Below are 16,578 nucleotides of genomic sequence, written 5' to 3'. Positions count from 1 at the left end.
CTTGGGGTGAATCAAGTCATTCCTATAGTCCTTTGGAAACCAGCTCCCCACTCCTTTAGTTTGGAGTTCACCGCTCCTGCCCTCAAAATGACACATCATGCGCATGGAGAGTAGATAGGATTTGTCTATACCAGTGCTTCTCAAACTCTCTGTGGTAAATGATCGGTTATTTCTTTCTTTTCTTTTTTCTTAGTGAAAAATTTTTATATCTAGAATTAGCCAGCTGGATCCAGTTTAGATGATCCCAATTTTGTTGGCAACATCCAAAGCATCCCAGTTGGGAGCCAGTGGAACATATGTCTTCTTTTCTCCATCAGGCCTGAGCAGCGTGTTGATGTTGGCCATGTCAATGTCACAGAGCTTCTTCACAGCATGTTTGATCTGGTGCTTGTTGGCCTTGACCTCCACAATGAACACAAGTGTGCTGGTGTCGTCTATGTTCTTTGTGGCTGACTCAGTAGTCAGGGGGAACTTGATGATGGCACGCTGGTCAAGCTTGTTTCTCCTGGGGCGCTCTTCTGAGGATATTTAGACTGCCTTTGCAGCCCAGTGTTAATGGGCTTTGGAATATGGGAGATGTGAGGATCTTTCTTTTTTGTTGTTTTTTAAAGGTTTACTTATCCATCTTTAGAGAGAGGGGAAGGGAGGGAGAAAGAGAGTAATATCAATGTGTGGTTGCCTGTCATGCGGCCCCCATTGGGGACCAGGCCTGCAACCCAGGCATGTGCTCCAACTGGGAAGGAAACCAGCGGCCCTTTGGTTTACAGCCTGCACTCAATCCACTGAGCCACACCACTAGCCAAGACGGATCTTCTTTTTTTTATGGCTGTGGTCACCTTGCAGCACCACTTTCTTTGCCTTCAAACCTTTGTTTTGGCTTCAGCTTTAAGAGGAGCAGGGGTTTTCTTCTTTGCTTTCAGCAGCATCTTCATGAAAAGGAGGTTATTTCTTTTTTAAATTTCCAATCTGTCACAGACACAGACATTTGTAAAATAACAAAAATGAATCACCCACTTGGATGCTGCAGCAATATCAAATTTCTATGAACAGTTCTAAACATTCAATTTCTTTTCTTACCTTGTTGGACTGGCAGCAGTCCACAGGCTGACAGCATTCCAGGCCTCTCTGGACTGCATCTGCTCAGGAAGGGGACGCTGACAGCACGGGTAGTGGACTCCTTAGAAGAGGCTGGCTTTGCTGACATTCCGTCCATCTCCTACCCAAAGCAATGATGGACGAGATACCACACTGGTGGATGATCTGCCACTTGCTAGCAGCCAGGTGACCTTGACCTCTCTGAGCCTCAGTTTCTTCATCTATAAAATGAGGATAATGTCTAATACAGTAGCCCCCACCCTTATTCAGTGGGGATATGTTCCAAGAGTCTCTGTGGATGCCTGAAACCGTGCATAGTCCTGAACCCTATATATTCTGTTTCCTTCCTATACATACCTATGATAAAGTTTATCATTAAGCACAGTAAGAGATCAAAAACAATAACTACTAAAAACAATAACTAATAATAAAGTAAAACAATTATGACAACAATATACTGTAATAAATTATGTGAAAGTTTTCTCTCCCTCTCTCTGATAACCAAGAGGGCTGCTAAGTGAGTAGGTGTCGGGTAAGCACGTGCAATGTGAGGACACTGAACAAACGGATGACTCACGTCCTGGGTGGGGCAGACTAGGATGGCAAGAATTTCATCACACTACTTAGAATGGTGCACAATTTAAAACAAATGAATTGTTTGTTTGTAGAATTACCCATTTAGTATGTTTGGACCACAATTGACTGTGAGTACCTGAAATCGCGGAAGGTGAAGCCATGAATAAAGTACTGTAGTACCTCTCTCGTGAGGCTGTTATGAGAATTAAATGATATAATACATGGAGAGCAGTTGGCGAACTCTTGCTGTGTGCTGACCGTAACAATATTGTCTATGAGGCAGGTGGGCTAGAGGCAATACAATGCATTCCGGATTTAGGAGTCACTCTATTTTTTACTTGGAATGTAGCATGGCCACCTGCTCCATTTTGTCATCTGTAAAATGGAAATAATACTCAGCTACCTCAAAAGGCCGTGTGGAGGATCCAGCACTCAGCTCTGTGTCTGTCTTGTACATACTAAGTGCCCAATGACTGGTACTTAGATTCCAATTATGTCCACGTGCTCCCTCTAGTCCTAAAGCCTACTCTGCCATACACCATTTGGAGAGAAACACGCCCTCAGCTGGGAGAATAAGATTCAGCAGTCTCCCTTCCTTTTGCTGTCTGAAACCAGAAACTGTTTCTCTCTGAATCAGTGAGAAGCTTTTGGTCATAATCAAAGGAGCATGGACACTGGGGTCAAACAGACCTGTTTCAATACTGTCTCCGTCACATACTAGCTGTGCATCCTTGACTAAGTCTCTTCACCTGTCATTATCTCAGTTGTCTCATTTGTAAAATGCAACGAGTGCAATGAACCAATTGTCTCCAAAGTGGAGTGGGTAAGATGGTTCATTGAGGTATGGGAAACAAATATTAGAATTTCTATTTAAATTTATTTTGTGACAAAAAGGTAAAAGAAATTAAACTGTAATGTATACAAGACATGGGGTGACACTAGCACCCTCATTTCGTCTATTTGTCAGATGGTCGCTGATGGGCATCCTGAAGGAGTGGGAATTGCACGGCACAGAAGGGTTGATGGCACGACCCATCTTCTCTGATTTTGTTTTTAGCCCATTCCTAAATGACGCGATTTCTGTGTTGGGTTGCAAATTTACAGATTGTAACATCTGGTTTTAACTAAACCAATCCTCCCCAAATGGAAAAGTAGCTTGAAAAGTTTCCTACAAATAAACCACAGCCTGAATGAAGATAATATGAAGAATACAAGCACAAGTGGCCAATAGGAAAATGGCAGAACTGACTAATCTCCCATTGCTGCTATGAGCTTTTCATCAGCCCCGTGACAAAGGAAAAGCAACAGTGAACAAACTGCTGATAAGAAATAAGCTACAAAAAAAGAAAATATCAAAAAAACTACTTAAACTATGATTCACATCCACTTTGTTAATAACACACTCATTTTAAGTGTGTACTTTAAATTATTTAATAATAATATGAAGCAATCATAATTAACAAGATCTTTAAAATCTAAGCATCCTCAAAATGGATGCTTAATGATCTATGGTGGTAGTTAAGATGGTGGTTACTTTTCGTGGCAATTTCGAAACAACTCTGGAAATTCTTTGATACTCTGCCTATTTACAAAATTCTATTTTATTTTTAAATATATTTTATTGTTTATGCTATTAGTTGCCCCATTTTTTTCTCCCCTTTATCGCCTTCAGCCCTGCACTCCCCCTCCCACCAGCATTCCCCACCTTAGCTCATGTCCATGGCTCGTACATATAAGTTCTTTGGCTTCTACATTTCCTACACTATTCTTACCCTCCCCCTGTCTATTTTCTACTCACCATTTATGCTTCTTATTGTCTGTACCTTTCCCCCCCTCTCCCCCTCCCAATCCCCTGTTGATAACCCTCCATGTGATCTCCATTTCTGTGGTTCTGTGCCTGTTCTAGTTGTTTGCTTAGTTTGCTTTTGCTTTTGTTCTTTGTTCAGTTGCTGATAGTTGTGAGTTTGTTGTCATTTCACTCGTCATATTTTTTATCATCTCTTTTCCTTAGATAAGTCCTTTTAACATTCATACAACAAGGGCTTGGTGATAATGAACTCCTTTAACTTGACCTTATCTGACAAGCACTTTATCTGCCCTTTCGTTCTAAATGATAGCTTTGCTGGATACAGTAATCTTGGATGTAGGTCCTTGCCTTTCATGACTTGGAATACTTCTTGCCAGCCCCTTCTTGCCTGTAAGGTTTCTTTTGAGAAATTAGCTGACCATCCTATGGGAACTCCTTGTAGGTAACTGTCTCCTTTTCTCTTCCTGCTTCTAAGACTCTCTCCTTCTGTGTAATCTTGGGTAATGTAATTATGATGTGCCTTGGTGTGTGCTTCCTTGGGTCCAACTTCTTTGGGACTCTCTGAGCTTCCTGGACTTCCTGGAAGTCTATTTCCTTTGCCAGATTAGGGAAGTTCTCCTTCATTATTTGTTCAAATAAGTTTTCAATTTCTTGCTCTTCCTCTTCTCCTTGTAGTACCCCTATGATGTGAATGTTGGAACGTTTCAAGATGTCCTGGACATTCCTAAGCCTCTCCTCATTTTTCCGAATTCTTGTTTCTTCATTCTGTTCTGGTTGGATGTTTCTTTCTTCCTTCTGGTCCACACCATTGATTTGAGTCCCAGTTTCCTTCCCATCACTATTGGTTCCCTGTACATTTTCCTTTGTCTCTCTTAGCATAGCCTTCATTCTTTCAACCAATTCTGTGAGCTTCTTGATTACCAGTGTTTTGAACTGTGCATCTGATAGGTTGGCTATCTCTTCATCACTCAGTTCTATGTTTGGACCTCTGATCTGTTCTTTCATTTGAGCCATATGTTTTTGTCTCAGAAGCCTGGTATGTTTTAAGGAGCAGAGCCTTAGGTATTCACCAGGGCAGGGCAACCCATGTGGGCACTGTCTGTGGGGGAAGGGCCAGAGAGAGAACAATGCTGCTTGCTGGGCTCCCAGCTGGCTTTCAGTCACTTCCCACACTACCCAAAAGCAAATTGGGCCCCTCTGGTACTGATTCTTGGGTGTGTGGGTTTGTGTACATTCTAGGACCATACGAGTCTCTCCAATGAACTCTCCTGTGAGGCTGGAAGTTTCTCCTGCCACCTCAATCCCCACAGGCTTTTAACAGCCAGAGGTTTTGAGGCTTGATTTCCCCACGCTGGAACCCTGGGTTGTGTGGTCTGTCTCACTCTCCAGTTGTTCCTCCCAGTTTATCTGCACGTGAATGTGGGACCACCCGGTCCACCAGCCAGTGCCTCACCTGCCTGGTTTGCCAGCCGCCACCTTGCCAATCATTCTCTCTGCCCCGGCTGCCCATCTCTGCCCCTCCTACCAGTCTGGATGAATGTTTCTTCTTTAACTCCTTGGTTGTCAGACTTCCATACAGTTTGATTTTCTGGCAGTTCTGGAGTTTTTCTGTTTTTAAATTTGGTATTGTCCTTCTTTTGGTTGTGTGAGGAGGCAACGTGTATCTACCGATGCCTCCAACTTGGCTAGAAGTCCCTGTATATATACCATAATTATTTTTTCTTGAATCAAGTAGCCTCTTCAGAGGGAAACCTGAATTTTATTTATTTATTTATTTAATTTTTTAAAATATATTTTATTGATTATGCTATTACAGTTGTCACATTCCCCTTTTCACTCCACTCTGCCCTATACACCCCCTCCCTCCCACATTCCCCCCCTTTAGTTCATGTCCATGGGTCATACTTATAAGTTCTTTGGCTTCTACATTTCCTACACTATTCTTACCCTCCCCCTGTCTATTTTCTACCTACCATTTATGCTATTTATTCTCTGTACCTTTTTCCCCTCTCTCCCCCTACAATCCCCTGTTGATAACCCTCCATGTGATCTCAATTTCTGTGATTCTGTTCTTGTTCTAGTGGTTTGCTTAGTTTGCTTTTGTTTTTGTTTTAGGTGTGGTTGTTAATACCTGTGAGTTTGCTGTCATTTACTGTTCATATTTTTTATCTTATCTTTCTTAGATAAGTCCCTTTAACATTGCATGTAATAAGGGCTTGGTGATGATGAACTCCTTTAACTTGACCTTATCTGAGAAACACTTTATCTGCCCTTCCATTCTAAATGAAAGCTTTGCTGGATAGAGCAGTCTTGGATGTAGGTCCTTCCCTTTCATGACTTTGAATACTTCTTTCCAGGCCCTTCTTGCCTATAAGGTCTCTTTTGAGAAATCAGGTGACAGTCTTATAGGAACTCCTTTGTAGGTAACTGTCTCCTCTTCTCTTGTTGCTTTTAAGATTCTCTCCTTATCTTTAATCTTGGGTAATGTAATTATGATGTGACTTGGTGTGTGCTTCCTTGGGTCCAACTTCTTTGGGACTCTCTGAGCTTCTGGACTTCCTCAAAGTCTATTTCCTTTGCCAGACTGGGGAAATTCTCCTTCATTATATTTTCAAATAAGTTTTCAAATTTTTGTTCTTCCTCTTCTTCTTCTGGTACCCCTATAATTTGGATGTTGGAATGTTTAAAGATGTCCTGGAGGTTCCTAAGCCTCTCCCCATTTTTTCTGAATTCTTGTTTCTTCATTCTTTTCTGGTTGGATGTTTCTTTCTTCCTTCCAGTCCATACCATTGCTTTGAGTCCCGGTTTCCTTCCCATCACTATTGGTTCCTTGTATATTTTCCTTTATTTCACTTAGCATAGCCTTCATTTTTTCATCTAATTTGCAACCAAATTCAACCAATTCTGTGAGCATTCCAATTACCAGTGTTTTGAACTGTGCATCTGATAGGTTGGCTATCTGTCACTTAGTTGTATTTTTTCTGGAGCTTTGATCTGTTCTTTCATTTGGGCCATTTTGTTTGTTTGTTTGTTTGTTTGTTTGTTTTGTCTTGGCACACCTGTTAAGTAAAGGGGCAGAGCCTTAGGTATTCATCAGGGTAGGGTAACGCTTGTTGCTGAGCTGTGATGCTGTATGTGGGGTTTGAGAGGGAACAATGGCACTTCCTCCGCTCTCTGCCGGCTTTCAGTCACTTCCCCCACTACCCACAAGCAAATTGGGCCCCTCTGGTGCTCATTCCCGTGTGGGTGGGTTTGTGTACCTTCTGGGACCCTGTGGGTCTCTCCAACAAACTCTCCTGTGAGGCTGGGAGTTTCTCCTGCTGCCTCCTCAACCCCCAATGGGTTTTCAATCAGTGGTTTGAGGCTTTATTTTCCTGTGCTGGAGCCCTGGGGTTGCATGGTCTGTTTTGCTCCCCCTTTGTTCCTCCCGATTTATCTGCACATGAATGTAAGACCACCCAGTCCGCAAGTCGCCACCTCCCAGGATCCACCAGCTGCTCCTTGCCAGCCAGCTACAGCTCCCCCCCCCCGCCCCCCGCTCCACAATCTGCTGCCTCGCTGGGTCCTCCAGCTGTCGCCTTGCTGTGTGTCCTCTCCGCCTGGCTGCCTGTCTCCGCCCCTCCTACCGGTCTGGATGAATGTGTCTTCTTTAACTCCTTGGTTGTCGGACTTCCATACAGTTCAATTTTCTGTGAGTTCTGGTTGTTTTTTGTTTTTAAATTGTTGTTGTCCTTCTTTTGGTTGTGTGAGGAGGCACAGTGTGTCTACCTACGCCTCCATCTTAGCCATAATTTTTCAAAATATTTTATTCATTTATTTTTAGAGAGAGGGAAAGGGAGGGAGAAAGGGAGAGAAACATGAGTGTGTGGTTGCCTCTCATGCTCCCCCTACTGGGGACCTGGCCATAAACCCAGGCATGTGCCCTGACTGGGAATCGAACCGGTGACCCTTTGGTTCACAACCCACACTCAATCCAGTGAGGTATACTAGCCGGGGCTATATCATAATTTTTTATGTTTACATTAAAAACTAAGCATGCAGAACATAAAGATAAACATTTATTATTTTTCAGTATTGTTTAACATCATGTGACTTTCAATGCAGTACTTTATTAAATCTCACTAAACGTCCAGATGCATGTTTAAAACTTTGTCTGAAGTTTCTTACTAAATAAATAAAAACAAAGTTTCACAGATCCCTTTGGGAAAACACTTGCTTTTCTTATCATGGTAAAAATGGTCAAAATAAATCCATGAGAAACGATATGGTGATAAACTAAAATCCATTCCTTTTTCAGGAAATACTACTGGAAGGCATCTAGAAAATTTTGCTGAAGAATTGAACAAATGGTATTGGAATAAATGATATAATGTGGACAGTTTGATGTACAGCTGGATAAAATGTTTCTAACATTTTCAGCTTTTGTATTTGCTAGATTCCATTTTAACACTAATATCCACAAAGAAATACTTTCTTATGAAAGAAATTTCCTAAGGGAATGATGTAAAGGAGAAGATATAGTGTGAACAAAATGACTGGTTTAATTTTTTTAATTTTCTTACAGAAAAAAATAGGAACACACTACAAAGTAGTGCTTTGATAGTAATTTTTCAAATGATGGGGGTAGATTTCAAGGTAAATTTACTGAGAAAGTTGGGAAGCTATTACAGCAAAGACAGCGAAGCCTGAGAGATGCAAAGTGCAATAGGGTTCATCAATATGGTTCAGAAATTAGACTTCTGATATACAGTAAAACCTTAACAGTATTTTGTTAACAAGGCAGGGAGTGAGACTCCCTTTGTCACTTTGGTACCGCACAGAAGTTTTCTGGCTATTTTGTGGCAAAGTCCTTAAAAGAGTTTCAAATGAAGCCCTGGCCAGGTGGCTCAGTTGGTTAGAGCATCATTCTGCTATGCCAATGTTATGGGTTGGATTCTTAGTCAGGGTACATATAAGAAGCAACCAGTGAATGCATTAAATGGAACAACCTTCCCGTCTCTCTAAAAAAAAAAAAAAAAAAATCAACCAATACATTTAAAACCATTTTAAAAGACTTTCAAACTAAAATACACACTTTTAAAAATTTTTTATTGTTATTCAATTACAGTTGTATGCCTTTTTTCCCCATCCCTCCACCCCACCCCAGCTGAACCCACCTCCCTCCCTCACCTCCACCCTCCCCCTTGATTTGGTCCATGTGTCCTTTATAGTAGCTCCTGTAAAAATATACACTTTTATACATCCTAAAAAAACCTGTACCCATTAGCAGTCACTCTCCATTAGCCCTTTCCTTCTCCCACCCCACCTCCCAGCCTAGGCAACCACTAACATACTTCTTGTTTCTAATGTATTTCCCTCTACTGGACATTTCATATAAATTGAATGAGACAATTGCTGCAGCCTTTTGTCTCTGGTTTTCAAGATTCATCCATGTGGTAGTGTGTATCATTATTTAATTCATTTTCATGACTAAATAATATTCCATTGCATGGATATACCGCATTTTGTTTATTCATTCATCTGTTGATGAACATTGGGGTTCTTTCTACCTTTTGTCTATTGTGAATACAGCTACCATGAACTTTCATGTCTGATAATCATGTTTAATGATTGCCACAGGACCTGCCAGACAATACCAGCAGATAGCTGTTATCTTTATTATTAAGGAGTGTTACATTGGGCAGTTTGGGCCACAGGCTATCTGGATATCAGAAACAAAAGGCAGAAGGCACCAAGGACAACAAGTACCTATTGCACAGTGAGTTTCAACCTTTTTCATCTCATAGCACACATAAACTAATTACTAAAAGTCTGTGGCACACCAAAAAATATATTTTTTGCAGATCTGACCAAAAATAGGTATAATTTTGATTCATTCACACCAGATGGCTATTGTTGTGCTGCTGCTGTCATTTTTTTATTTGACAGTCTAAGGGAAAAGAGGTCAGTGCCCCTGACTAAATAGTCAGGTCCTGCATGTTTTAAAAAACTCTTGCGGCGCACCTGTTGGAAATTACTGACATAGAGGCACGAGCACAGACTCTGCTCTACCACTTTTGAGCTGTGTGCCTCTGGGCAAGTCCCTTAACCTCTCTTAGCCGTCTGTGTGAATCAGATATAAATAGTATCTTTTCTACTTACCTCACATACTTGCTACCTGGGTCAAAGAGATAATTTAAAAATGTAAAAGCACTTTGAAAAACCATAAAGGATTATTATTCCAAGCCTTACATGTTACAGACTTCAACTCCTCTTGACTAAAGTGGAAACGCGTCCTTCTGCTCACCATCCTCCTCTCCCCAGATTGTTCATATCCTCTTCAAGATGACACCCTGGCCTCCTCACTGCAGCCCCTGATGCTAGTACCTCCTTCCTTGCATCTACTTAAGGGTCAATGGTGAGTAGCCCCATCCTGGTTAAAAACCTGAATTCACATCAGCAAAGGGTTTGTAAGGGCTTTTCTCCTTCCCTGAAATCTGTGCCAACTCTCAGGTTTTCTCAATCTCTAGTTGTTTAGAGCGCCCTCGTGTGTCTCCATGTGGTAATACTTTAGGTCTTTTCCAGGACGTGACATTCTTTCATCGCAGTCTCAATAAAATGTATAATGGAAACTTTCCTTCCTCGTCACACTTCAGGGCCAATGCTTCACACTTGGAGTCTAGCTAAGTCATTGCACCCGGGTCTTTGGTAGGTCATGCCTGAAGATTTCTTTCTGCTCCCTGCACACCTCTTTTTCCTTAGTCATTTTGAGAAACCCCGGTGTCTTGGTTCACAGATGTCAACTTGGTCCTACCACCTCTACTATTGCAATATTACTTAGCTCCCAAAGTAAGATCAAAACTTTTTTTCCTAAAAATTACATCACACTTTACTGAAGGACTGCGGGAGAAGGTAATTCCAATGTATTAGGAAAGAATTTTTTAAGTGTTTATTAAACATGAAAGATATTCACAATGGTAAACCATTCATAGGGGTCTTCTCGTGTAAAGCCTTGGCACTTGGAAAGGAGAATGTGACAACCACAGACAGTGACATCTGGCAGTGTGCATGCATGTACACACACTCAAACATATATCACACACACACTTATAGATTCACGGCTACGCACTCTGTTGCTCAGTGGGAAAGGAGCTTTCTCTCTCGTGGCCTGCTCTCTGACCGAGAATCATGTGATGCTGTCAGCGCAGGTCTTTGGAAGAAGGAAAATTTATCTTTTATATCTGGAATTTCAAGAATGTTCCCTGTTCCCTCCAGCAGTGCAGGTTATATGAAAATGTGAAACTCATTACTTCCCATATTCCACCCTTGTCTGTTTGTACCCCCAGATTTTTCTGGATCCATAAGCCCCATTGGCAAACTCCACTGAAAGCCAAAGACACGTGTGCCTTTGGTTTCCCCCACAGGAGCATGTTCCTGAAAATCTACATGTAAATTAATTTTTTTGCAGAACAATTATGATTCCCCACTGACTTCCAATAAGATTTCTGAGCTGATTTCTCTTCATCAAGATTGATATTCAGCCGTGGCCGGTGTGGCTCAGTGGATTGAGTGCTGGCCTTCAAACCAAAGGGTCATTGGTTGGATTCCCAATCAGGGCACATGTCTGGGTTGCAGGTGGGTCCCGAGTGGGGAGTGCGTGAGAGGCAACCGCATATTGATGTTTCTCTCCCTGTCTTTCTCCCTCCCTTCCCCTCTGTCTAAAAATAAATAGATACAATCTTTAATAAAAAAGATTGATTTTCAATGTACACCCAACACTTCAGCTTTAAGTTCCTCTGCCTCTTGCCACCCTCTGTGACAGTTACTTAAATCTCATCTGGAAAACGAAGAACTGACCAATGGAGCATTAAGATCTCTTCTAGTTCAAACAGTCCAGGATCTGAAAACAAACATCTAAATACCTTAGAGACTCGCCATTTGTGAAAGACACCAGGCACCACCATTTCAAATGCAAAATACCCTATATCTATCCCACTCCCAGGTATCTGATTCCAGATATCCTCTCTATTGAAATAGAGATGGGTGGTAGGATTCTGGGGAACTCCGTATGCAGCTGGTAGCCTAGGGTAGGAAGCACTTGCCAAGAAAAGATGAAATCAGTTGCTAGGGAGGCACTGTGGCTTTGGTCTCTGGCAACAGAGTTAATCAAGGGCACGTGTGTTATGGGTCTGTGGTACTGGTCAAGCAACTGCCTTTGCAGTCTTTGAACCAGAGATATTATTAAGTGCTGATAGGGAAGGGAAATGCCTGCTTTAATGATGAGGAAAATTAATAGCCCAAGCATTCTTCCATCCTGCATTCTCCATGTTGGCATTTTGATTTAAAAAATATTGCTGCAGCTGTTTGCATATTCTGGAAGTGTGTGTGCATGCGTGTGGTTTGGTGTTTACAGATTTGGGGTTGTGGAGGGGAGTTTCCAGAGCAACGGAAGTAACTCCTTGTCAGTCAGGGTTCATTTTGAAAATGAAAGCCTGAAAGCTTGGGGCCCACTCTGGGCCTGGGCCTGCTCTCTGAGGAGTCAGCAGAGGCCAAAAGGTGGCTTTGGCTAGTAAGTTCAGTGAATGAACTACTACTGATCACTATTAGTTTTTTAATGAATTGACCAAATCTATAACTTGCTTTTGGTGTCCTACAGATTCAGTCTGAGACAGGAATATGGGGGTAGGCATGCAGGTTCTGGGTGCAGACGCACCTCACCACACACACGCACACACACATACAATGCTCCTCACCACACACACACACAATCACATTTTCTCACGCTGCCAAACCAGAACAAGATAACAAATATTTCTTGCACACCTACTAGGTGCACAAGGATACTACGACATAGTCGTCAAAGAGTTTAGAGTTTAATTGCCATGTCAGAGCAAGGGGAGAGAAATACAACAGAAGGCAGTCTGTGCCCGATGCCAAGGCAGTAATACAAACAGATGATTGGGGGAGGGAGAAGGATCACTCTGGGCTGGGGTAACCGGAAGCGACTTACTGGACAAGGTGGAAACTGAGGCCAACCTGAAATAGAGGAAGAAGAAATTCACTAGACAGAACCTGTGAGGGAGGACATTCTGGGTAGGGGAGGGAAAGTTTCAGATGTACTCAGGTTAGGACAAGTCCATCCGTTTGGCTGAAACTTGGGGCTTGTGTGAGTGATTTGCAGCCAATAAGTCTGGCTTGAATATCAGTACGTCACACAGAACAAAGACTCTGGTGTCACACAGAACTGCTCTGCCACTTCCTGCTGGGTGACCTTGGGCAAGTGGCCTAACCTCTCTGCAAACTGAGGATAATAATGATACGTAGCTCTTGAGGTCGTTGGGAGGATTAAAAGTGTTGCCTTTACCACAGTGTCTGGCACACAGTAAATGTTTAAAACTGGATTACAAATGAATAGGCTGTCATCAAGGAAAGCTCAAGATATTTAGGGATGATCCCAAATATTTGAGGGCCAAGGCAGAAAGGCCTCTGAACCTTCTATCACTGTTGGGCCCAGTAGAGTGGCCTGACTTGGCCTGAGCTTCCATCCCCTCTGGTCTACACTGTTGGAACAGCCTCCTGGCTTCCTGAGTCTGCTTCTCCCATAATCATTTTCCTAAATACCACCTTACTCATAGCTGTGTCCCTCTCTGCCTCAAGAACCTTCTATGGCTCCCAGTTGCTCTCTGACTAAACTTCGTAACATGGGAGTGGGACTGGCAGGAGGCAAGAGCTATCATTCATTGAGGGAAGGAAAGAGCAAAGAGGAAGCCAGTGTTAGGAGTATAAAGAGATAAAATATCCTCCTCTTTTAAAAGTCTTTAAGCTGTGAATTCGCAGAAATCAACAGATCCCTGAGAGAGCAGAACACGTCTTTGAAGAGGGCAAGGCATTCCGTGGCCACTGAGTCATTAACCTGCACCTGCTTCTTCAAGCCAACGTGGGGGAGGTTAAAAAGGAGAGGAGAACAGGTTGGAGCAGGGACCTGCGAGGAGACAAGGGAATACCCCTTCTTGGTTCCTTGGAAAGGGTCTGCCTGGGTTTCTGTCTCGGGTTTCTCTGCAGGAATCCCGTGTAGCTCCTACCTTGGGGCGCTGCGGGAAGGGTCTAGCCTGCACAAAGGGCAAAGCAAGAGATCTCGCGTCACACGGGGCAGTTAGGCCGCCTCCGTGAAAACCAGGGGCGGGACAAAGGCTGCTCTGGGACAAAGTACGGGGAGACTCCTGAGGAGATAAGAGGGACGCGCGAAGGAAGGGGGCGGGGAGCGAGTGGCCCTGGAGCCTCGGTGGGCAGCCGAGCTCAGCCCGCCGGGGAGGGGGCGCCCAGGAGATTCTTCATCTCTACAGCTCCTGGGATGCGGAGAACTGTTGCTGGGCTGCTCCCGGTGGCGTTAGGGCCGGTTGCAGCCTTCCCCAGAGCCCGCCGTACTGCTGCCCTAGCCAGCCGGGAGGCGGGGCTGCCCAGCTCACCTGGCCAATTGGGGCGGGGCTGCCCGCTACTTACGTGGAGGAGGTGGCGGTGGTACCCCGCGTGCGGGAGACAAGCTCTTCCTGGGACTCAGCAGGAGCTCCCACCCCTCCATACCCCCCACGCCAGCGCCCGGGCCCTCCCTCCGCTCCTTCGCTGTCTCTCTCCCTCCCTCCCCTCTCCTCCCCTCTCCTCCCCTCACTTGCTCCCTCCCGCCCTCCCTCGGAGCCCAATTGCTCAAGCCGCTTCCTTCCCCAGCGCCAGTTCCTCTCCTAGTGGGGCCCGGGAAGGGCCTCCAAAGCTAGAAAAGCGGACCGCGGCGGTGGAGCTGCAGGACCATGGCCGAGTCCCGAGTGGCAGAGATCTCAGCACCCAGGGACTCTCCGGCACCGAGCGCTCAAAGTCTGCGGAGCGTCCGCCAGCCCCGCCCCTCGAATGTGGACTCCCGCACCCTGGTCAGGTACCGGGGCAGCGCCGTAGCCTCCCGGGAGCTCCCCTTCCACAGCTCGCTGACGTACTCCGGAGCAGGCTCGGGACGCCGGAGGGGAGCTCTGCGGGAGCTGCTGGGGCTGCAGGGGGGAACTCCCACCGGGTGGCAGTCAGAGGAGCGCGCGGAGGAGCGGTCCCCGGGCGGACCGAAAGCAGCGGGCAGCAGCAGGCTGTGCTTGGAGCCCCGGGAGCACGCGTGGATACTGGCTGCCGCCGAAGGCCGCTTTGAAGTGCTGCGGGAGCTCCTGGAAGCCGATCCTGGACTGCTCCTACGAGGTGACCCGATCACCGGCTACTCGGTGCTGCACTGGCTGGCCAAGCACGGGCGCCACGAGGAGCTCATCCTAGTGCACGACTTCGCCCACCGCCGGGGGCTGCGGCTCGACATGAGCGCCCCGGGCAGCGGCGGCCTCACGCCCCTTCACCTGGCGGCCCTGCAGGGCCACTACATGGTCATCAAGGTGCTAGTGGGCGCCTTGGGGGCTGATCCCACACGCCGTGACCACAGCGGCCACCGGGCCTGTCATTACCTGGGGCCCGACGCGCCCTGGACCCTGCTGGAGCTATCGGGGGCCGAGCAATGGGAGATAGAGCAAGGCAGTGAGAGGAACAACGCCAACAACAACAGCAGCAGCGCCACTGCCGCGTGGACGCCGCGAAGGACTCTGAACGCAGCGCGCGCGACAGCCACGGAGACAACGGCGAGAGAAACGGCGTTACACGGCAAGGAGAAGGACTCCGCGGGCAATCGAGGGGCGCAAATCAATGGCTTTTTTCGCCAGATGTTCCCCTTCTTCCAGGACCGTTGAGGACGACTTAGACGTCAGCGCAGGTCCGCGACACCGCAACAAGGCCTCGGTCCTGGGCTGTCCGAGGTTCCACTGAGGGGGTGGTGCCTCAGAAGCGGCCGAGCGCTCTGGGTCTGTTTCAGGTAGCTGTCACAGGTCTTCTGTAGCCAAAGACCAGGAGACCCGAGGACCAGCCCCCGACCCAACTGAGACAGAGCAAAGACCAAGCTGTCCTGCCGCCCAGAGGAGTTGGAGTTAGGAGCAGGAGCTTGGTCCTTCTTGAGAGAGAGAAAGTTAAGCTTCCAATAGCCATTTACCTGGCCGAAGTTCTGGCTTCTTAGGAAACATTTGCTAGAAAAATGAGTTAAAACTGTAAACCATTGATGCAGAAGAAGCACCTAATTGCAGGCTTGACTTAGCTGTTTATGGGTCATTTAGTGCCGCCAGAGTCAGCGACCCTGACTCCCTGTTCCTGAGACAACCTGGCCTCACTGGTACCTTTTCATATGTATCACAGATGACTTCTTAAGCACATTAAAGTGGAATTCTGTTTTCCTTTCACATGACAAAGCTGTCCTTTGAGCTATTTTTTCATTAACCACCAAGGGGGAAGTTTCCCACATTTGCAGGGAAGAGGTCCCCCACCCATGGCTGGGGGCTAGTGATCCAGGGCAGGCTGTGTTCGTCATTCTCAGAGCAAATGGCTGAGCTGTGAACTGAAGGAGCTACTTACACCTTGAAGCTCAGACCCACAGTTTGTCTATTGGGCTCTTAAGCATCTAGGTCTGGTCCAGCTCTCCTAGAAGAGCTGTGTGTAGGGGGGAAGAAAGGGTGGTAAAAGGGGAAAGCCTCCAAATGCACAGTTCTGATATTTTGTGGTGAGTCATGTCATCTACCCAGACTTCTGCCCTCCAATGAGACACCCCCACTGGCAGTTTTTTTCTGAGATAGGGCTTTAATCATCAGCATTTGTAAGTTGTAGTTTGCAAAATTGTTCCCATTTAGAAGCAGTATGAATGGAGAATAGAGGGAGGGTGACTAGAACTGAAAGGTGGGGAAAGCAGTTGGAGGCTAGAACTTCAGGCTGCCGTAGAGAACAGTGTATTTTCAAAATACTGCTGGATCCCTGGAGGCCTGGGTAGCCCTTGCAATGGACGCTGGTGTCCCCAGCCCTCCCGTGTAGGCCCTTGAACACCAGGGAGAAACTGAGTCATCACAGAGTACAGAAACACCACCTTGAGCCCATCCGTCCAGCTTTCCATCTCTGTCTGGTGGGCCTATTTGCCTTCTTTTATTACCCACTCTGTGCCCCGAAACAATCCCACCTTCCCTTAATAACCCATCAGATTCTTCTCATCCATGAAATCATCCAAACCCTTC

The 16,578-nt window shown here is 45.7% G+C and overlaps 2 protein-coding genes across 2 annotated transcripts; one reads left to right on the top strand and one right to left on the bottom strand.

The window, feature by feature from the left end:
• Nucleotides 1-234: 234 nt before the first annotated feature.
• On the bottom strand, nt 235-1,204 carry LOC128779907 (large ribosomal subunit protein uL23-like). Its single transcript, XM_053916904.1, has 2 exons — nt 1,078-1,204; nt 235-518 (listed from the first exon to the last, which is right to left on the bottom strand). The coding sequence occupies exons 1-2, from the start codon at nt 1,202-1,204 to the stop codon at nt 235-237; spliced, it is 411 nt and encodes a 136-aa protein (XP_053772879.1).
• A 12,913-nt stretch (nt 1,205-14,117) lies between these two features.
• On the top strand, nt 14,118-15,754 carry SOWAHD (sosondowah ankyrin repeat domain family member D). The gene has a single exon (XM_024566744.3). The coding sequence runs from the start codon at nt 14,260-14,262 to the stop codon at nt 15,217-15,219; it is 960 nt and encodes a 319-aa protein (XP_024422512.3). The 5' UTR covers nt 14,118-14,259; the 3' UTR covers nt 15,220-15,754.
• Nucleotides 15,755-16,578: the final 824 nt, after the last annotated feature.

Source organism: Desmodus rotundus, chromosome X, assembly GCF_022682495.2.
Source record: "Desmodus rotundus isolate HL8 chromosome X, HLdesRot8A.1, whole genome shotgun sequence".
Lineage (NCBI taxonomy): Eukaryota > Metazoa > Chordata > Mammalia > Chiroptera > Phyllostomidae > Desmodus > Desmodus rotundus.
This window is presented reverse-complemented; position numbering and strand designations above follow the sequence as displayed.